The sequence below is a fragment of the Pipistrellus hanaki genome (genome assembly GCF_964339955.1).
Source record: "Pipistrellus hanaki genome assembly, chromosome: 12".
In the NCBI taxonomy this organism is placed as follows: Eukaryota; Metazoa; Chordata; class Mammalia; order Chiroptera; family Vespertilionidae; genus Pipistrellus; species Pipistrellus hanaki.
This window is the reverse complement of record NC_140514.1, coordinates 55,579,862-55,601,775: the sequence shown is the minus strand read 5'-3', so window position 1 is coordinate 55,601,775 and position 21,914 is coordinate 55,579,862. Positions and strand designations below refer to the sequence as shown.

Below are 21,914 nucleotides of genomic sequence, written 5' to 3'. Positions count from 1 at the left end.
AAACACAGGGCATCGGGGGCTCCAGCGGCGCTCCGTGGCCTGCACCCCTGCTGTGGCTGTGGCCGTGGCTGCTCCTCCAGACGCGCCGAGCCCTCAGGGAACAGGCCTCCCCACGGCTGGGCCTCGCTGTCTGCCAGTGCTCACTGCATCCTGTGCCGTCACCACGCTTACACAAAGGCAGACCCTCCATGGTGGCACTTTTCAAACCCGTCCAAACAGTGGCACAGCCACCTCGCTTGGGGGAACACTGGCTCTCGGATCCCTGAGCTGCTGTGGAAGTCTGACCACCTCGAGGCTGGACAGGTCACCCCAGGCATTCACAGCCAGTCCTAGCCGAGTCCAAATTCAGGGCCACACTTGCCATGAAGAAGCCACCAGAAGAGGATCCTCCAGGCCCACCTGTTTTGAGACTTCCCAACCAAAGTCCCAGACATCAAGAAACAAGCAGTCCTCTCCATTTCAGCTTCCTACCCAGAGGTCCATGCGCTTAAAAATGCCTGCTGGTCTATCGACTGTTTTGAAGCATTTAAGCAGCAAGACTTAAGCAAAACCCAAATAGTCAGGTATGCCCTCACCTTTAATCTGATACTGATGTTCCCCGGCAGCCCTCAAATCAGCCCAGGACATGGGGTTCCAGTCCTCCCCACCTGCCAAGGGCAGGTGAACCCTCCTCCGCAAAGGTGCAGCTGTGCACGGACTCACCGCCTGGGTCAAAAGCGGGGTCAGGTCCTGGTTTGGAAATCCTACCTCCCCAATAACCAGGCTGCCTGCCTCCCGCCTTGGACACCACGTTCAAGCTGCACCTGCTCGCCTCTGACGAACACGGCCAACTCCAGTATCTTAACAGAGCAAATACTTGAGTCATCTGGATAAACTTCCAGGAGGTATAACTGAAATGTTTTTCAAATCAGATAATATGAATTATCCTTATAATAAGAAAAGCAGTATAAGTTGTTTAAATGAATCATAAAGGTCAAATTAGAAGATATTATTCTGTATTTAATTCTTTTCTTTTGAAGATATGTTTTGATTGTTTTTGAGAGAGCAAGAGAGGGAGGGAATAAGGCAAGAAAAAATCAGTGAGAAATCAATCAGCTGTCTCCTGCACGCCCCCTACTGGAGATCGAGCCTGCAACCCAGGCATGTGCCTGGCCAGGAATTGAACCAGCCTCCTCTTGGTGCAAGGGATGATGCTTAAACAACTAAGCCACACAGGCCATGGCTCTGTTTCTGTTTTGTTTTGACTTTTATCGGGGGAGACAAACGCAGTCCCTCACTGCCACAATTACAGTCAAGTTTCCCACCTTTGGGGAAATCGCAGGGGTCAGCACATGCGGAGTGCAAAGGACAAGCCTCGCCTGGGAAAACCACCTTCTGATCATGTATCTCCCCTGCCAGGGAAGTATGTTCTGTTCTGAAAGTAATTTTTCCCCCAGAAAGAAAGGGAGAGGGAGAGAGGGAGAGAGGGAGAGAGGGAGAGAGGGATTGATGATGAGAAATACTGATCGGCTGCCTCCTGCACATCCCCTACTGGGAATCGAGCCCGGGGGCAAGTACCCAGAACCAGTGACCTCCTGGTTCGTGTATCAACACTCAACCACTGAGCACACCAGCCGGGCAGGGACTCTGCTTTTAATTCTTCAAATAAGAAAGGGAGAAGTGCAAGAGAAAGGACCTCTTTCTCCAGTTCCCATACAAGAATGAGGTGCTGGAAGGGCAGGCATCATGATCCACTGGAGGAGCTGTCACTGACGGGGATCCTGGCCCACTCCCCAGCCTGAGCTCCCTGACCGACCAACCCTGTGTTTGTCCTAAGTGGTGACACAGGAGGAAAAGTGTCCCAGATATAAAGGCCATTAGGGGTAGCCGAGCAGCCTCCGGTAACGGACTTACCTGATACAATCACACCGACATTCCCACGGGAAAAGCCTGCACCAAAATGCTCCTCGTGCTACAACGTCCTTAAAAATGCAAGGAGCTGTGGACTCTGAGGGTGACATCTGGTCCTTTTTATAAATCTTTACACATAAAAATGTCAACGTTGAGTGACAAGGGAAATTTAAAAGAATACTCACAGTATAATCAATTTTCTTGCTTTTTAAAACTATCTATGTTCGTGCTTAAAATTTTAAGCCACACGCACAGAAAGTAGAGGAGACATGACGCATACGCTTTCCATACTTTTGTATTACTTTCATGTTTGCAATTCGTAAGAAGAAAGTTTGAAGTACAGTTTTAAGGCCTGGGAGGGCGTGGATTTGGCTGTCCAGCCAGGGAGGTCAGTATATGAAACCTACTAAAATCCCCCAAACTGGTAGTGAGCAAAGCCTGAGGAATCCTAAACTGTTTACTCAACTACCATCTCAAGACAACCAGCACCCTGTTTTAAAAACCCGAGAAGAGAACTCCCTTCCTCAGGGACCCTGCAGGCGGGCAGGCCAGATGGCTGTTCCAACCAGAGCCCCAGAGGGTGTCCCTGCAGCAGTGGTGGCGACAGCAGCTGGGAACTTGTTGGAGATACCGGTTCTCAGGCCCGGCCAGGGCTCCTGAACCAAACTCAGGGTGGCCCAGCCATCTGGGTTTCCACAAGCACTCCAGGATTCACCTACCACCTGAGATCCTCTGCAGAACAGCCCACGTTTGTTCTTTTCCCGCGCTCCAATCCTAAGACACGCCATGTTTTGTTAAGACAACAGTTTCAACAATGCAGAATAAGCCCCCTCCAGACACTCCAGTCACACACTTCTAGATGCCCCCTTCCCGGGGCACTGCCCTCCCCACCTGTCCAGACAGCTGGCAGCCCCTTATTCTTCTTCCTTCTACATGTCCCGTCAGCTCCTGTCCTCCCATCCCTGGGCCAGCCCCACGTCCAGGCTCTGGGCACTACAGGACCCAACCACCTCCACCACTGCCCTCCCATTCCTGCCCATCTCCATGTGGGCTGTTCTCTCTCTCACCAGACCATGTGCCCTGAAAGCTGCTGTCCTTGTCATTTTCTTGATCAAGATTTCCAAGTTATCCAAACTACTTTGACTCCTCACTCCAATTATTAAAAAATCTTGCACACTCACTTTACATAAACACTGAGTGGCCAGAGTATTATGACCAACCCATCAGTACTTTGTTGGGCCACCTTTTGCCTTCAACACTGCAGCGATTCTTCTTGGCATTGACGCCACGAGATGCTGAAAGGTGATGCGAGGAATCTGACACATGCCTGATGGATAGCACTGTCCAGCCTGTGAGATTTGATGGTTGTGGAACCAGCTGCCCGATGGCTCTTTTAACTTCATCCCACAAATGCTCCATTGGATTGAGATCTGGTGATTGTGGGGCCACCTAAGCAAGGTAAAGTCTCCCTCATGTTCTTGAAGCCGCTCCTGCACAATACAAGCACCGTGGCATGGAGCATTGTCTTGTTGGAAGAAGCCATCTCCATTGGGATATGCCATCAACATGACAGGATGAACTTGATCAGCAATGATACTTAGGTGTGTTGTGCTATTCAGACATTGTTCCACACGAATTAAAGGGCCCAAATCTGCCAGGAAAACATGCCCCAAACCATAATACTGCCCCACCAGCTTGAAAGGCTATACTCATGCATGTGAGGTGCATGCTTTCATGCTGTTTCCGCGAAATTCTCACTCTGCCATCTGCATAATGCAACTGGAAACAGGATTCATCAGACCACATGACTTTTCCAATGCTTGACTGTCCAATCCTTGTGCTCCTGTGTGAATTGGAGACGTTTTATCGGTAACTGCAGACAGCAAAGTGTTCGAACAGGCCTTCGGCTTTCATATCCCATACGATGCAGTGTACGGCTAATTTGCCTACAAGCGTCAGGTGGTCATAATAATCTGGCCACTCAGTGCATATGTATGTATCACTGTATTATGTTCATTATAAAACAAAGGTAGAAAATTTAAAAGGATGAGGTTAAAAAAATGTGTGTGTGTGTGTGTATGTACATACATGTAAGTTCTGGAATATATATGGGGGGGTCCCATGGGACACACTCTCCCCACCCCAACCCCCCGCACCCGTTTCCATGCCTCCATCACCTGCAGTAAGCTGAGACCACAGCTCTGAGCACAACCATCCCCACCCAGCCTTCCCAACTCACTGAATGGCTTGGGGCTTCTTATATCCTATTTGTGCTTCCTGACTGTGAAATAACCAGCAATGACAACTGACGGCCCATCTCTAATGGGAAGCATGGCGACATAAAGTCTGCTCAGGCTGATGCCTGGGAGATGGGCTGGGCATGCTTAGGAGCAGGGACTCTGTGTTCCAAAGCCCTGGCATCACCCCGCTATCCGACGTTCTCTGCTCCTCAGCACCCGCAGGCACCAGGCCCGGCAGGACTGTCCCAGGCTCCTGGACCCAGGCTCCTGCACAGGACAGCCTAGTGATGCTTCCCGCTGCCCTAAGCCTCATCTCCCTGACTCACTGCCCGCCACGGTCTTCCCAGCACTAAACCCCGCCTGATGTCTGAGTGTGCCTCCCACGCTCCAACTTCAAACCCTAGTCTTGCTCCTCCCCTTTTCATAAAGCCCTTCCCCCATCTCTCCCAGTCGGTTGGCTCTGTTCTCCTGCCTGTGTGGGCCTTGCCACCCTCAGGTGCCCTCTCTGACCCTTCCTCAGTACTATATGAAGCCTCTACCTGCTTCTGTCTCTGCCTCCAGACTGAGGTCAGGGTCCCTGTCCCATTCCCGGGTCCCTACTCTGCAAGACGATGAGCACTGCCACAGGATAAAAATACAACAAAACGCCCACACAACCCACCTTGAGAACCCAAAACAGTCTTTAAGATAAAGCTTTAAAATTCTAAATATTGAGCTATATCCTGGCGTGATAGAGTAGAAACAGTTGCTACATTATTAATTAGTTTTTTGTATTTTTCCACTTCAACATGTAAAGACTCAACATAAGGAAATGTGTTTCACTCTTACTCAAGAAAGCTGTAAAAACAGTTTGAAGGACGAGAACTCTCCACTGGGAGCCCTCCCGTAGGCAGAGCCTGCCTCTCAACTGGACATAGAGTGATACCATCTACTGCCGAGTCCATGCAACCAGTTAGGTGAACGGGGCAGATCTCTGCATTCAAAGACTATCTCCACATGCGAAGTGAAAAAGCAAATCACAGAACAATCAATGATATTAAACCATTTACATTTTAAAAGAACCTAAACCTACTTTATAAACACCTAATGCAAAGGAAACTATCCAGTCATTCATACATGCAGACTAGTGCCCTCCAGCGACTAATGGGAAGAGAAGGGGGTTAGCTGGAAGGAGGAAGACGAGGGAGAGGGATCTTCCAAATGTTTCTATATTGTTTGGATGTTGAAATTATGAATTAAAATAGGCCTCCAAAAGACATGAAATATCAATACCCATGGTACCTTTTATCCAAACTGTAAACTACCCTTAACCACCAAATACCTTGGTTTCCAGGTTCTTCAACTCAACTCAGTATTCAGAGGCAGCAATGGTGTGGAAGAAAGCTACCTATGCAATCTACCTTCTGCTCATGACAATTATGAGACTACATCTTACAGCTATAATTAAGATACCTCTTTCCTCGCCTTACTTGGTTTGGCTAGTGGATAGAGCATTGGCCTGCGGACTGAAGGGCCCAGGTTTGATTACGGTCAAGGGCATGTACATTGATTGCGGACACATCCAGGGTAGGGGGTGTGCAAGAGGCAGCCGGTCGATGATTCTCTCTCATCAATGTTTCTAACTCTCTATCCCTCTCTCTTCCTCTCTATAAACAATCAATAAATATAATAAAAATAATAATAATATTTAACTAGCCGAAACAGGTTTGGCTCAGTGGATAGAACATCAACCTGCGGACTGAAAGGTCCCAGGTTCGATTCTGGTCAAGGGCATGTACCTTGGTTGTGGGCGCATCCCCAGTGGGGAGTGTGCAGGAGGCAGCTGATCAATACTTCTCTCTCATCGATGTTTCTAGCTCTCTATCCCTCTCCCTTCCTCTCTGTGAAAAATCAATAAAATATATTTTTTAAAAATACCTCTGTCCGTCAACTCGGGCTGATACTGGTGGATGAGTCTGTCTTTAGAATGCCTAAGGCAAGGCAAGCGGGGGGGGGGGGGGGGGGGGGAGTAAAACAACAAAAACAACAACACCCCCCTAGCTAAGAAGAAAAAGTGAATCCAGGCTCCTCACCACAGCTTCTCAGTACAGCTGCCTCCTCCCAGCAGGACAACAGTGAATCTGTGAACAGGTTCCACTCAAAGACATTCTCAAGATTCTACTGCACAGCATTACAATTTAAGTAAGCATTCCAAAGGCTCTTAACCTGAAATACTGAACATCATCAGATTTGGAGACATGAGTCAAAAGAGATAGAAAGAAAAATGCCAGCCCTAGCCGGTTTAGCTCAGCGTCAGCCTGCAGACTGAAGGTCCCAGGTTCAGTTCTGGTCAAGGGCACATTGACCAGGTTGTGGGCTCAATCCCCAGTACAGGGCATGCAGAAGGCAGCCAACTGATGATTCTCTCTCATCATTGAAGTTTCTATCTCTCTCTCTCTCTTCCTCTCTCAAATCAATTAAAAAAAAATGCATTTTTAAAAAATGCCAGAGACCTCTTGAGATTCAGAACATAAAACGCACTCTGAGTCTTCAAATTCCTAGAGACAAATACAAATGACAGGAGGAAGACTCTCCTTTCTCCCTTTCCCTCCTCCCCATGCAATTTCACAAATAGCAACAGATGCCTGGCCTGATAGAGTAGAAACAGTTGCTACATTATTAATTAGTTCTTTTGCATTTTTCCACTTCAACATGTAAAGACTCAACATAAGGAAATGTGGCAATATTTTCTGTCATAGAAATGAACGCATCTCCTAGTTTTCTGATGAAAAGAACAAATTTGTGAAAGAAAAAGAGCAACAAAGAGGAAACCCGTTCGCAAGCTTTCCAGCATCAAGGAGGGCTGCTGCCCGTGGTGGAAGCAGCGGCTTCCCACCCCATCTCAGACCTCGGTGCAGACACAGGCACACCGCCACCCTGGTGAGCAGAGGCCGCAGGCCCCAGCTCAGAGCAGGCCTAACAAGCATCTGCTGCTGCCGTCCACGAACCTGCTGGAAACCACTGACAGCAGCAGCTCCACTGCAAACACTTCCTTTCCGGCTCCTTCCATGGCCCGGTCCACCCAGGCTGATACTGGTGGATGAGTCTGTCTTTAGAATGCCTAAGGCAAGCGGGAGGGGGGGGGGGGGTAAAACAACAAAAACAACAACACCCGCCTAGCTAAGAAGAGTAAGTGAATCCAGGCTCCTCACCACAGCTTCTCAGTACAGGGAGAAGCTACCACGAGCCACACCCAGAATGTGAAGGTAGGACATAACATGCAAAGTTACATTAGCTTTTGGGGGGGAAAGTAGGACATTATGATTAAAAACAATATGGGGAAAAATATGTACATATAAAAATTCGTGCAAAAGGCAAAGCAAAAACGTTTTAAAAATAAATACGACTTTGGGGTTAATGTTGCAGTTTGCAGTTGAAAAGCACCCACTCCTACTGCCCTCCCGGCCTGAGAACAGTGCCTGCTCGCAGGTCACTCTGTGACACCCACACCTGGAGTCACCTTTCTTCCCAGGTGGCTCATCAACTGAAGCTATGGCCTATTTAAATAAATTATTTTAATGTCTGATAGTATTTTCTTTTAACTATTGCTACATACAAGGTAAGAGAACATGGGATTTCCATTTTATAAGCAAAAACATAAAGTTAGACGACTTATCCAAAGTCCTTCTCATCAGAGTTTATTACTCCTCAGTGAATCATGTTTATGTCAGTCAGTCTTCAAGTTCTACCTTTAAGGACCCAAATGATCCTGCTCCTTGCTCCCTGTCACCTCTGTGCCTATGCTCATGCTAACACCCTGGCCTTCACCTCCACTGTCCAACCCCTATCCACCCCCTGAATACCAACTCCCAGATCTGAGGGCCTCTGCACTCCTTCACAGTCCCTGGTCTCATTTCTCTCATTAAATACCTTGATCCGTTTCTTAAAAACTACACAGGAATAGTAAAGCTGTTGAAAATAAAAATTCCCCAGTCCTAAAATCTGTTTCTATTCTCACAATACTTCCGACACCAAATATGTGAGCTTTTTCACACTAACAACCACTTTCCCAACTTTCTAGACACCAACTGGGTGTCCAATAATTCAATCCAGTTAGACACCTACAGCCTAGAGTTAGCATCAGCCCCCACAGGTTAAGAGCCCAGCCCTATAAGACTGCTCCCACTTCTGACCCCAATCCTAAGTCCCAGGGGCTACCTACACTTCTGACAGATCAGCTATCCATCAGGGGTTTCCAGACTCCCTCCTCACATAACTCAGGAAACGTTTATTAAGACACTGGCATATTGTAAAGGATACAGGTCGGGAACAGCCAAAAGGAAGGGATGCACAGGGCACCGTATGGGGAAGGGACTGGGGCTCCCATGCCCTGAAGACAGCACAGGAACTTGGGCCCAAAAATGGAAAATACCAGGTGGCCAGGAGGCCAAGTTAAAACCAGGAGATCAGAAGGAACTTGGGAGAAGCTGACAGCAAAAACGCCACCACTCCTCCAATCCCCACTGGAAAACACAGAGGTAGCTGATTTTCTCGCCTCCTAACTGCTTAAACCAGTGGTCGGCAAACTCATTAGTCACATGTGATTCGCGAGCTACAGTTTGCCGACCACTGGCTTAAACCACTGACCCACATGCTCAGTCTATCAGGGTTTGACCACTATTCTACCTTCCCAACAGAACAGATTTGAAGGTAGTTACCAGGCAGCTGGAAAAGAATGTCACAAGCCTGAGAAGGAAAATTCCACAAGCCTCTTTTTCAAAAAGCCTGCCTTTTTGTGCAAGCCCAGTTTGTCCCCGGCTTAGAAAAGCAGCCGAGCAGAGCCAGCCCCAAGCCAGTTCAGAGGACCTTTCCTCCGTGCTGCCTCCGTGTTCACGCACAAGCCTAACAACGCTGCCGCGAAGGTTCTCTGGGGTTTCCTCTCCATTTCGACTTGGGGAATCCAAGAACCCTAACACCGGTAACACCCTCCCAGGTGCGCCAGCCTCACAGCCCCGCTGCATGTTCACCAACTGGGAAGCTCAACAGACCTCTGTTGGGGAGTTTTCACAGCGCTCCGACTCCATCCAATCCGCTCCAGGGGTAGGGGGTGGGGCTGGAAGCGGCCACTGTCTCAAGCTCAGGTTGGTCTTCCTTGTGATCAGCCCATCCTGGGGCCATCCAGGGGCCCCACTCTACGTCACTTCACTGGCAAAAACTCATGTAGGACTGACAGAGGGTTCATATGAGTAGCAAAGCCACTCCTATCACTCAGGAAATCCCAAGGTTTTAAAAACTCTGGGCCAGGAATAGGGGACAAAGACCAAATACATTTTCCCTGTATACCATACCAGACAAGAGCAAATAGTTGCAATTTATTTCACAAAGGGCAGTTAACATCCCCAATATATACAGCACTCTTGAAAACAAGGGGGAAAGATGGAAAACACAATCAGAAAGTGGGCAGAAACACGAACAGTTCTCAGAAAAACTTAACATCTGAAAAAGAGCTTAAGGATCACCAGTAAGAGAAACGCATGGTAAAGCAAGGAGATGCCACTTCTCAGACTGGTGAAAATGCTGGCCTTGGCCCATACAGACTGGTGGACAGCTGGGAGGAAACAGCCATACTGCACCGTGGGTGGCAGCACCTGCACGAGTGAATGCACTGCAGCACTATTTGTAATAGCAAGACATTTCAAAGAACTTCAATGCCTTCCAGGGAGGCTGCTCACACACCTGCAGGGCACGCTCGCGCAACACATACAAACACACACAAACATGCACAGCACGCACACGCAAATACGCACATGTGCACACACACACAGGAGTATTATAAGCTGGAGAACAGAACAAAGGTGATCTGCAGCTACCCATAGACATGGGTGCTTTCCTGGAAATACTGACTCAGGAAAGAAAAAAATAGGTAAGACAGTGTAAATAGTATGTACATTATACACAAAAAGAAACCCTGAATTTCCTGACGTTTGCTGTTGGTAGTGGTACTGACTAGGAATTCTGAACTGGTTTTGTCTGCATGGTAGGTAGTAAGAGCAAATGAGGCTGAATTTTCATTGCTGTCAGAAGCTTTTCATTGCGGGGGAGAGGAAATAGCAATACAGAATGAGGGGGGGGAGGGAAAAACTTGTTGTGTTAAGGATTTAAATTGGGGGTATCAGCATAAGCTCATGATTGGAAAAATATTTCCATTTCTTGGCTCTGTCCTCTGAAGAGCTGGAAGCCATGACCCCTCAGTAGCAAAGGGCACACCAGTACTCAGACCCTGATTTTTAAACACGTTCTGCACTGGAAATCAGGGCTCCTTGGACAAACGATGTATCCCAGGTTTGGGGCATGGAAAGAACAAGATGAGCCTGAAGCATCTGAAGATACTAGTTAAGTAAGTGCTCAAAGGCTAAAATTCCCAAGTGACTTAAATGAAAGGGTGGGGGAGTGGAGAGGCATGCCGGCATGCGCACCAAAGGGTCGTGGGTTCAATTCTGGTCAAGGGCACATACCTGGTGTCTCTCTCACATCACTGTTTCTGTCTCTCCCCCTCCCCTCTTCTTTCCACTCTCTCTGAAAATCAATGAAAATATCCTTGGATGAGGATTTTTTTTTTTTTTTTTTAATTTTTTAAAAAGGGGGGAGGGTCCTAGGTGGTTTGGCTCAGTGAATAGAGCAACAGCCCATGGAATGAAGGGTCTCAGCTTCGATTCCGGTCAAGGGCACATATCTCAGTTGCAGACTCGAACTGGTACATGTGCAGGAGGCAACCAATCCATGTGTCCCTCTCACATCGATGTTTCTCTCTGTGTGTCTCTCCCCCTCCCTTCCACTCTCCCTAAAAAACTCCATGGAAAAATATCCTCAGGTGAGGATTAACAAAAAAAAGTCGGGGTGTAAATTGATTGGTGCCCTCCCAGATCCCGAGGAGGCGGGGAGGAAGGACAGGCTCAGTGAGGCTGGCTGAGGGGAAACACCAGCCACACTGCAATCGGCCTGTCCTTCCCTTCCTCCTGGAGGCTGCTGGCAGCAGGTGTCTCACTCGCCGAGGCTCCTCCCTGGCAGCAAGCCAGTAACTGTTTGCTGAGTGAATTTAGGAGTGACTGATTAGATGGCAAAACTACTCCAATGAAAGTCCCAACTCAGAGGAGTTTGCATTACCATAAATGCAAAGCTAACACACATAAGTCATGCTTTTATATGGTTTTCAGGGCTTAATTTTGTGTCTTTTCTGAAAATTTCAGTGGAATAACAGGGACATGTGTAGAATAATAGAAAGGTATCATAAATACAGTGTCATTACAACCCAATCCATGATACACTATAAATTAGATGAATATTGCTAGGTATCACAACTCCAGTTTCCAAGATGTAAAGATGGGAAAAAAAGATAAAACTCCTAAACTCCAGTTAATGTCAGAAAATAAACTTAGCTTTTATTCTTGTTGTTTAAGGTATAAATCGATGTGGACAGGAAGAGGGGAATAAAATGTTGCTGGGGGATGGAAGAGGATCGCTGAAGGCAGAGGAATAAAGAGAACGAGAGACCGGTAGTGGGAAAGGCCAAGTTATAACTTAGACCAGCGATAGTCAACTCGTGTGCCACAGACTTCTTAAATCATGTAATATCTGACTGTTTAGTCGGAGGACATTGACCTCTTTTCCCTTACAATGTCAAATAAAAAAATGTCAAAAGAGCTGTCCAATGAAATGAATCAAAATTATACCCTTTTCCCCATCAGATCTGCAAAACATGTTATTTGTTGGTGTGCCGCAGAATTTCAGTAGCCAGTTTACACGTGCCACGGGAGGGAGAAGGTTGAGAATCGCTGCTTTGAAAGAGTTGAGAACGATCATGCCTGGTGCACGTGGACGTGGGGTGACAATGCAGCTAAGACTGAAAATTTACGTTCAAACCTGTCTAAACTGCAGCATGACTGCTTCGGCAGAAGGTAGGCATTTCCGTCTCAGGAAAGGGGGGACAGGAGGTCTAAGGCTGGGGACAGGGCTCCCACCGCAGGCAGCCGGCCTCCCTGTCCGCAGGGCCGGAGAGCCTGGTCACCACAGCTCAGAGGACAGCCCACGGTACTCAGGCTGTGAGGCTCTGCCAGTTCCAGTGACACAGCTTACAGTCCGGGGGCAGCTCAGGGCTCCCCGTCCGCCCGAGTCCTCGGCTCAGACGCTAGCAGACGCCTCGGGGAACCAGAAAGCTGAGGAGAGCCTGGAACAAGAAAGGGAGAAGCGGCCGAAACCGGTTTGGCTCAGTGGATAGAGCATCAGCCTGCGGACTCAAGGTCCTGGGTTCGATTCTGGTCAAGGGCATGTACCTTGGTTGTGGGCTCATCCCCAGAAGGGAGTGTGCAAGAGGCAGCTGATCAATGATTCTCTCTCATCGGTGTTTCTAACACTCTATCCCTCTCTCTTCTCTCTGTAAAAAATCAATAAAATATATATATTTTTTAAAGGGACTGGGAGAAAGAAACTCTTCAGTGAGAAGAAAACTGAACAAAAAGAATACAACCACAAAGATAAGTTTAAAAAAAAAACAAAAAACTAAGAGAAAACAAAGACATTTAATTTTTTAAAATATTCAGACAACATAAAAGAACTCTTATAAGTGAGAGATGATAGCAAAAATTTTAAATCACTAGAAGAGTTAGAATACAAAGAAGGAAATTTTTTAAAAACAGAACAAAACTTATTTAAAAAGGAGAAAATTGTAAATTTAGAAAGGACTAGATTAGTCAATTCTGCATCAGCACAATAACATCCGAGAACGATAAAATGGAGGGAAGGAAATAACCAGAGTAATTCGAGAAAACTTCCAGAACTGAAGAATTGGGGTTTCTAGACTGCTCCAAGTACCAGCACCCTGTGCGCAAGGAGACCACCGCGGTCCGTCAGGGCTGGCTCTGCCCGGCGGCTGGACAACCAGCCCAGGACCCTGAGGCTCGGAACAACAGAGGGGTTCTTCGGGTAGATTCACACTCAGAGCCAGGGCTCTGCACATGAGCACGACACCTGGAACACTTGGAGAACCTGCCTTCCCAACTGCTGGCCCAGAAGTGAAGCGGGCACCACCCAGCCCGGGGCACGGTGATCACATGAGGCCACCAAACTCCAGGAGCGAGGGAAGGCCAGGGTCAGAGATCTGGACACATGCGGTGACGGGCAAAAAGGTCCTGCAATCCTCCAGAAAAGCATGCAAATCCCAGAAAGGGACTGGCCTGACCCTCCTCGTCCACACGAGAAGCCCAAAAAGGAATGGAACAATGCCTGTAAAATCCTGAAGGAACCCTTTTCTAGAATTAAGTCTCCAAAAGCTCCTCCTGAGCATATCTATGAAGAAAGTGAGACATCAGGAAAAGGAAGTCAGGAGACAGGAAGTGTGTGATGGGCAGAGCAGTCTGAAGGCTGGGCCCTTCTTCAGGAAGAGGCCCTGCTGCTTCTGAGCATCCTGCAGGAAGACACCAGCCACCAGCAAAGCGTTTGGAGTTGAAGCAGCAGTAGCACCTCAAAAGCAAAGTAATTTAAAAAAACAAACAAAAAAAAAACCCTTTAGCTCCAAGGAAAGCAAAAAGTACAGCATGACTCACTATGAATGGCTTCCAGTCACACACATGAATGTTAAATGTTGATCTCCCGAAATCCCACCACACCTACATGGGGAAGGGGGTGAGGGGGTAATGAGCATGGGAGCACAGAAAAAGAAGGTAAACAATCACCTTTCAAACAAGAAAGTCACGGGGTAATAAATATCTACAAATGAAAACTCAACAGGCAGAGCATTCCATGGCACAAAGAGAAATACCAACATAATCAGCTAGAAGCCAAGTGCTCGCCTCTGCGGAGGGGAAAGTAGTGGCAGGGAACTCTGTTTTGCCTAACGCCTATAGAGGCTATTTGACTTTTTAAACTATGAGCATGTTTTAAAAAAGGAAGAAAAAACAGTAACTAGAGCCGAGTCTCTGCCAAGGGAGCTACCTCATAGGTGGACCGGATTTTCAAACAGTCACGCCTCAGAGGCTTCCGATGACCTGCTAGCACCGATCTAAATGCCACAAGGGCTGAAACGTGTACCACACAATCCCTGTCCTCAAGGGCTGGTGAGAAAACACAGGCCTGGAAAAGAATGCCAAGTGCAATCAAGTGGGCATATGCTCACCACCCTGAGCATGGCAGGGGGTGATGTGGTAGCGAGAAGGGAGCCTGGGCCCCAGGAGGCACTAAGGACTGAGGAAACGGGAGCAAAAGCCAGAAGAGGTGGAGTGAGAAAGATGAGCAGAACCTGAGAGAGGAACAGGGAGAGCACGTCTAGAAGGGAGCTGGCTAACAGGGACAACAATGTGAGTAATTTGGGAGTATGGACAGTTTTGTCAACACAGGTGAGATTTTACTCATATTGGGCTGGTAAAATTATTAATAAGAAAAAGTAGACACTAAAAATCACAGAAGTCACTGTTAAGACATTTTCAGTGTCCTTCAACACTATCAGGAGCTCTGTGATACTCTTCCTGCAAAGTGTCTCAGCCACACCATCCCAGCTCTTTAGTACCACTGGCTCCGCCCTTGTCTTAACCCCTCACAGCTAAATCCGCCCACTTCCTAAGCCGGCCCAGGCCTCTCCCAGGCTTCCTGCTCAGGCCCATCTGGAGGGACAGCCTCATCGCTATACTTCATTTTCCCACGCCAAAGCCACTACCCTGCTTTACATTCCCAGACACGCCCTGCTCTTGGCTGCCACAGGACCTCTGCACATGCTGTTCCTTCTGCACACATTTCCTTCTTCACCTTCCTATTCATCCCTGCATATCCTTCAACTCTCAGCTCAAGCCTCAATTCCTCAGTGAAACAAACACCGTTGGTTGCTCTAACGCGGTCCGCAAACTGTGGCTCTTTGCAGTTTGCCACACTGAGGGGGCGCATGCAGCTCTTTGGCCCCTTGAGTGTGGCTCTTCCACAAAATACCACGGCCTGGGCAAGTCTATTTTGAAGAAGTGGCATTAGGAGAAGTTTAAGTTTAAAAATGTGGCTCTCCAAAGAAATGTCAATCGTCGTACTGCTGATATTTGGATCTGTTGACTAATGAGTTTGCTGACCACTGCTCTAACTCAAAAGTCTCTGTCATAAACTCTTACGCATTCCTTTTCTTCTACCAGTTTATATCTAATTTATGGCCATCTCACCTACTAGGCCAGTAGTTCTCAGTGGGTCCCCAAACCACAGCCAGGGCTTCCCAGTGAAACTATTAGATATGCAAATTTTCAGTCCACACCCCAGACCTACAGAATCAGGAACTTGAGGAAGGAGGCAGCAACTAGTGTTTTGCAAACCTTCCCAACCACTCAGATGCACACTGGGGTCTGCGACCCACTGCCCTAGCCTCCATGCCTGCAAAGCCTGGGTGCTCTGCCCTCCTAGTGACCCTTGGCACCAAGCACAGGAAGGAGCTGGTAGGATTCCCTGGTTGAATGAATGGTGGGCACCTTTCCATGCCTCTCCTGGATCCCCTGCCCTATTAATTCTAAACCCCACTGTCTAACTTTGGAAACCCCCATAATCAACAGGAGCCTGTGGAAGAGCGGCTCTAGGCCCCAGCTCCCTGGCCTTTCTAGGTTCAAAACTTGACTCTCCACAGCTTATCGTCTGTGTGACCATCCATAAATTTTCCTAATTTATCTTGACCTTACTTTCCTCACTTCTAAAATGGATGTAATTAGGTACCTACTTCCCAGTGCTGTTGAAATAATTAAATGAGACAACGAGAGAAACTCATGCCTGTACACACAAGGTAAGCCCTAAGCAAATTTTGGTGTTATTATTGTTGTCAAAACAACAATTATGCAACTTTAAGTGGTCTTTCCCTTGGGTCTTAGCTTTCTTAAAACTGTCCACACACTTCCTCCCTGGAAAACTGCTACACCTAACACCCTCCTTGCCTAGCAACCAGAAGCCCTTGCGGGCGAGTCCTCAGCCCCACCTCCCGCCGAGCTGGGCTCCACTAGACAGGCTGGGTCTTCCCAGTGCTCCACCTACGTCACTTTCTGGAGTCCCTTCTCACCTCCGGAACCAGAGCTTGGAGACTAGTTAGCAGGTGGTTTCATTTCAGTGTCTCTGGTGGCCAGGATTCAAACAGAACTCACACTGGGCGGCATTTCTGGCCCACTTTCGGTATTTGATAAAGAACTAATAGCAACGATTAAAATATGTTCCCACTGAACTGATCTTAAGTTAAAAAACAAAAACGAAAAACGGTTTCAGTCTCTAAGAAGACACAGGGATCAACGCCTGCCCTGTCTCGGTGCGACCTTGAGTGATGACAGCACGAGAACCGCACACAAGGAAGCGCCTGCCCGCTGGGCCAGGGCGGCCCGGGAGCCCAGCGCCGCGCCCGGGACCGCGCGCCCGCACGCCGGGGAGCTGCCCTGGCCGGCGGGCCCGCAACGCTGGCTCCCCACAGGTAAATGCTGAGTAATTTTCCTGTGGAGCAAACAGTGGCAGCGGGTCTATGCCAATGTCAACAGTATTTGTATCCGACTTAACAGCACGGCACTGCGGCGCGTGTCCCCAGGGTGTCCGGCGCGGCGCGCTCCGGTATCGCGGCGGCCCCTGGGGCGGCGTGTGCAGCAGTCCCGCCGTCGGGGAGCGGGAATCAGGGGCAGTGGCTGGGGCCGGGTGCGCGGGGCTGGCCACGGAGGGCGGCCGCGCGGGGCCCCGGCCACTGCCCTCCGGGACAAGGGCCTCCGCGCCGGGCCGCCCGCTCTCCGCGCCGGGCCTAACCAGTCGAGGGTCTTCGCCCAAGTTGGCCGGCTGCTTTGCCACAAAAGTGTAAAGAGCGAGAGTCCGAAGCCCCTGGAAAGGGGTGGGAGCAGGAAGGCAGGCCCCCAGAGAGGGGGACCCGGCTGCAGGGCCACCCCGGGGCTGCAGACAGCCCGCCGACCCTCGCCCGCCGCCGGGCGCCCAGGAATGAATGAGGCTTCCCGCCGGCGCCGGCGCTCACTCACAGGCGACGTAGGCGAGCAGCGCGACGCCCAGCAACAGCTTCATCCTCCGGCGGTTGACCGCAGACACGAGGCGCAGGAGCGTCTTGCTCACCATCCCCGGGAGCCCGCCGGTCCAGGGCCCTGCCGCGGGGGCGCCTGCTGCACAATGCGCCGCGGCAGCAGCGGCCCAGGGAGCCCCGCCCCCGGCCGCCCACGAGGCCCCGCCTCCGCGCACCGGGTTTCCTCCTGGAAGAACCACTGCGCGTGCGTGGCTCCGCCCCCTCCCGCCCCCGCCCCGCCTCCCTCCCCGCCGCGCCTCTCCCCGCAGGCGCACTGAGGCAGCTCCGCCTGGGCCTTCGAAGAATGTAGCTGGGCGGGGCGGGCGCGCGCATGCGCCCGCAGGCGTGTTTCCCGGAGCCGCGGCTGGCGCGGGGAAGGAGAGGTCTGTCTCCAGTCTGAGGGCGGCGCCGCTGTTGCTAGGTTTCCGAACCCAACCCACCTGGAGGCGCGGTGGGCAGTCAAAAGTTGCGATGAAAAGAAATATTTGTGCTAAATTTGGCCGTGTCTTTTTGAAGTTCTTTGAAGGCTTTCCCTAAAAAAGTTGACCAGTTCTCTGGGCTGTTTTGTTGGTTTTTTTAGTTACAGTAACAGCAGAGAAAATTATTAATCTCTAAAACATTGCTGAAGTCAAAACCCCGTGCATTTTTCTGTGCTATGATCAACTGGATGTCTTTTAAAAAATAAAACGTTTATTATAATTATTTAAAAAAAAAAAAAAAAAAAAAAAAGTAATGCTAGCCCTAGCTGGTTTGGCTCAGTGGATAGTGTCAACTGAAGGGTCCCAGGTTCGATTCCTGACTAGGGCACATGCGAGGGTTATGGGTTTAATCTCCAGGGGGAGGGCGTGCTGGAGGCAGTCCATCAATTATTCCCTCTCATTGATGTTTCCATCTCTCCATCTCCCTTCCTCTCTGAAATCAATAGAAATCTTATTTTAAAAAAAGTAATGTTAGTGGTGTAATTAGGACAAACCAGGGAAAGGATAAATCACGCTGAATTTGCCTAAAGAAAAACAACGCTGGCATGTCACCCTGTGTGTATTTCATCCCAATTTGTTAAATGTGTATATTTTAACATAGTTAGGGGGTGCATTATGGTGGTGGAGTGATTGCATATGTGGGACCTGAATTTATTTTTTTGATAAGCACTTATTGGAGTCCCACTTCAAGCACGGAGGTGTGTCAAGGGATATAGATACCATTATCAGAGCCACAGAAACACTGGTCCCATAAGAGAGAAAAGATGGTACCCACAGATCTCTGTTGTCAAGAGAAACCCCCAAGAAAATATTGGGGAGCTGCTCACTAGATATGCTGCTCTTCAGCCACAGGGAATAACCAAAGCCAGCAATGTCGCTGGCCTCTGAGCTCCAGACCCCTTTGCTAAACTTAACAACCTAGTGCCCTTGAACTTTATTTAAAATGTCAGATTGAAGCGGTAAGCAGATTCCAAGCATATTAGGTATCTAGTAATTCAAGAAGGCCAGAAATTGTGAAATACATGTTATTTCTGTACAAAACTCCTTCAAACCCAGCATTCCTAGATAAGTGTTTTCTTGCCACCACACACTGTTGCCAACTCCTCCTGCCCCACTGGAACAAGTATATGGAAATGCCATCAGCTGCTGCAGTTGGGAATATTGCTGCTGTCATTATTGCCACCTACAAAACTGTCGGTGGCCCAAGACCCTGATTTTCAGTTCAACCAAAGCCAGAATTACGGAGTTAGCAATAGTAATTGTTCACCTGTGGCTGTGAGAACGCAGGAGGGAAAGGCTGGGCCAAGGAGGCCCTCCAGGCTCATCAGGGAAACTGTGGGCTAAGGCCAGTTCACCCTTGCTGTTCCTTTCTTTTCTCTTCTTTCAACCAGCCCACCCCTCCTCCTCCTCAGGTTCTGGACTCTCATCCACTCCACCCTGACCTTGCTGTCTACTTTATTCTCTCCAACACTTCCCAGCAATTTCTAGTCACAAGGCACTGTTCTTGATAGTTGAGGTCATTAAAAAATGAATCATGATATGACTCCTTTTCTATATTGTAAAAAGCCTAAGAAAAGTAGAAAATGAGCATTTATTAAACTTCTACTGTATGCCAGGACCTGTTATGTGGAATGCTTTCACATGGATCTTATTTAATTTTGAAACAGCTGTGGGGCCCTGACTATAGTACGCCGGATTCTCAAAGCTAATTAAAGTGTGAAGGCCCTATTCAGAGTACACCAGATGTTCAAGGCCACTCTGAGCATGCATGCTCATGGGACTTCCTCTGTTTTCTCCTACACAGATACTGAGAATCCCATGTATATTTTCTGGCTATTGCTGGCTTATCCCTATCTGTTTCTATTTTGAAGGTCATAAGGATACATTGTTCCCTAGTTTTGTTGTAAATGTTTTCTAGGAATTTCTCATTTAGATATATTAGGTATTTTAATTTAGGAGGTTTGGATTTAAAAACTGTGCTGCTATGGTGCTAACATTACATGTCTATTCCAAGTTGTGTGTGTGTGTGTGTGCACGAGCGCGTGCGTGCGCATGCACGCATGCACACGCACGTGTATGTGCTCCAATTATTTTTAAAAACAAATTTACTGATATATAATTCACATACTACAAAATTTACCTATTTGAAGTGTATAATTTAGTGGTGTTTAGCATATTCACAGAAATTGCAATCATAACAACAGAAAATTTTGAAACATTTTCTTTTTTTGTTTCTTCCTTGTTCAGTTGTATCTTTCTAGAAATTCATCCATTTCTTCTAGGTTGTCCAATTTGTTGGCATATAATTGATCATAGTATTCCTAATACCTTTTATACTAGAGGCCCAGTACACGAAATTCATGCACCGTGAGGGGGGAGGGTGTCCCTCAGCCCAGCCTGCACCCTCTCTAATCTGGGATCCCTTGAAGGATGTCCAACTGCACATTTAGGCCCTTCCCAGTGGGATCGGATCTAAACAGGCAGTCAGATGCCCCTCTCTCAATCCAGGACTGCTGGCTCCCAACTGCTCGCTTGCCTGCCTTCCTGATTGCCCCTAACTGCTTCTGCCTGCCAGCCTGATCACTCCCTAACCACTCCCCTGCCAGCCTGATTGATGCCAGACTGCTACCCTGCCAGCCTAGTTGCCCCCAACTTCCCGCCTCCACTGGCCTGGTCACCCCTAACTGCCCTTCCCTGCTGGCCTGATAGCCCCCAACTGCCCTCCCTTGTAGGCCTGGTCCCTCCCAACTGCCTTCCCCTGCTGGCCATCTTGTGGTGGCCATCTTGTGTCCACATGGGGGAGGATCTTTGTGTTAGCCATCTTGTATGTTGGAGTGATGGTCAATCTGCATATTACTCTTTTATTAGATAGGATAGAGGCCTAGTGAATGGGTGGGGGCCAGCTGCTTTGCCCTGAAGGGTGTCCTGGATCAGGGTGCGGGTTCCCTTGGGGCCCGGATTAGGCCTGGGCCAGGGTCCTGTGGTGGTTTGCAGGCCGGCCACATCCCCTCTACTTCCCCCCCAGTGACCCAAGCAGAGGCCCTGGTATCTGGGATTTATTTATCTTCTATAATTGAAACTTTGTAGCCTGGAGCAGAGCAAGCCTTCTGCTCACTCCTTGGCCACAGCCATTTCTGTTGGTATTTATTTACCTTCTATAATTGAAACTTCGTAGCCTTAAGCAGAGGCCTGGGCCAGCAAGGGAAGGCAGAAAGCTTGGCTTCCTCCATCGCTGGGGAAACACAAGCCTCCCTCCTGCTCTCCCTGGCCTCAGCCATCATGATTGGGTTTATTTGCATATTTGCTCCTGATTGGCTTGTGGGCATGGCTTGTGGGTATAGGGGAGGTATGGGCAATTTGCATATTACTCTTTTATTAGATAGGATTACTGTAATGTTGGTGGTAAGTTCTCTTTCATTTATGATTTTATTTATTTGGGATCTTTTCCTTTATTTTTTTGATGAGTCTGGCTAAAGGATTATGAATTTTGTTTATCCTTTCATTGAAGCAACTCCTAGTTTTACTGATTTCTTACTTGTTTTTTAAGTCTCTATTTTGTTCATTTTTACTCTGATCTATATTATTTTCTGCCTCCTACTTACTTTGGGTTTTGTTTGTTCTTCTCTTTCTAGTTTCTTCATGCATAAAGTTATGTTGTTTATTCTGGATTCTTTTTTTTTTTTTCTTTTTTTTTTTCCTTGAGGTAGACATGTATAGCTATGAACATCAATATTAGAACTGATTTTGCTACAAGCCATAGGCTTTGGAAAGTTGTGTTTTCATTTTAATTGCTTCAAGGTATTTTTTATTTCCTCTTTGATTCATTAGTTGTTTAGTAGCATGTTATTTAGTCTCCATGTATTTGTTTTTTCCAGTTTTCTTCTTGTGGTTTTCTTGTTTCATACAGTTGTGATTAGAAAATATGCTTGATAAGATTTCAGTCTGCTTGAATTTATTGAGACTTGTTTTATGGCTAATGTGTGATAAGTCTGGAAGAGTGTTCTATATGTACTTGAAAATAATGTGTATTCTGAAGTTTTTAAATGAAATGTTCTGTATCTATTAAGTTGATCTGATATAATGTGATGTTTCAGACCATTTTTTTCTTATTGATTCTGTTTAGATGACCTATTCATTGATGCAACTGGTGTATTAAAGTCCCTCTTATTATTGTAAAACTGTCCATTTCTTCCTTTATGTTTATTATGTTTATTAATATTTGCTTTATATAGTTAGGTGCTCCTATGTTGGGCACATAGCTATTTAAAATTGTATTTTCAT

At 47.9% G+C, this 21,914-nt stretch overlaps 1 protein-coding gene across 2 annotated transcripts in view; it reads right to left on the bottom strand.

Annotated features, from left to right (window-relative positions):
- Positions 1 to 17,307, bottom strand: part of UXS1 (UDP-glucuronate decarboxylase 1) — a 99,856-nt gene extending 82,549 nt beyond the window's left edge. The window contains exon 1 of one of the 2 annotated variants that reach the window (XM_084900908.1): positions 17,117 to 17,307. In XM_084900908.1, coding sequence (XP_084757034.1) covers positions 17,117 to 17,210 — 94 coding nt within the window. In that variant the 5' untranslated portion in view covers positions 17,211 to 17,307. The remainder of the gene's footprint in view (positions 1 to 17,116) is intronic. The other variant, XM_084900909.1, reaches the window with a different exon arrangement.
- Between the last annotated feature and the right edge of the window lie 4,607 nt (positions 17,308 to 21,914).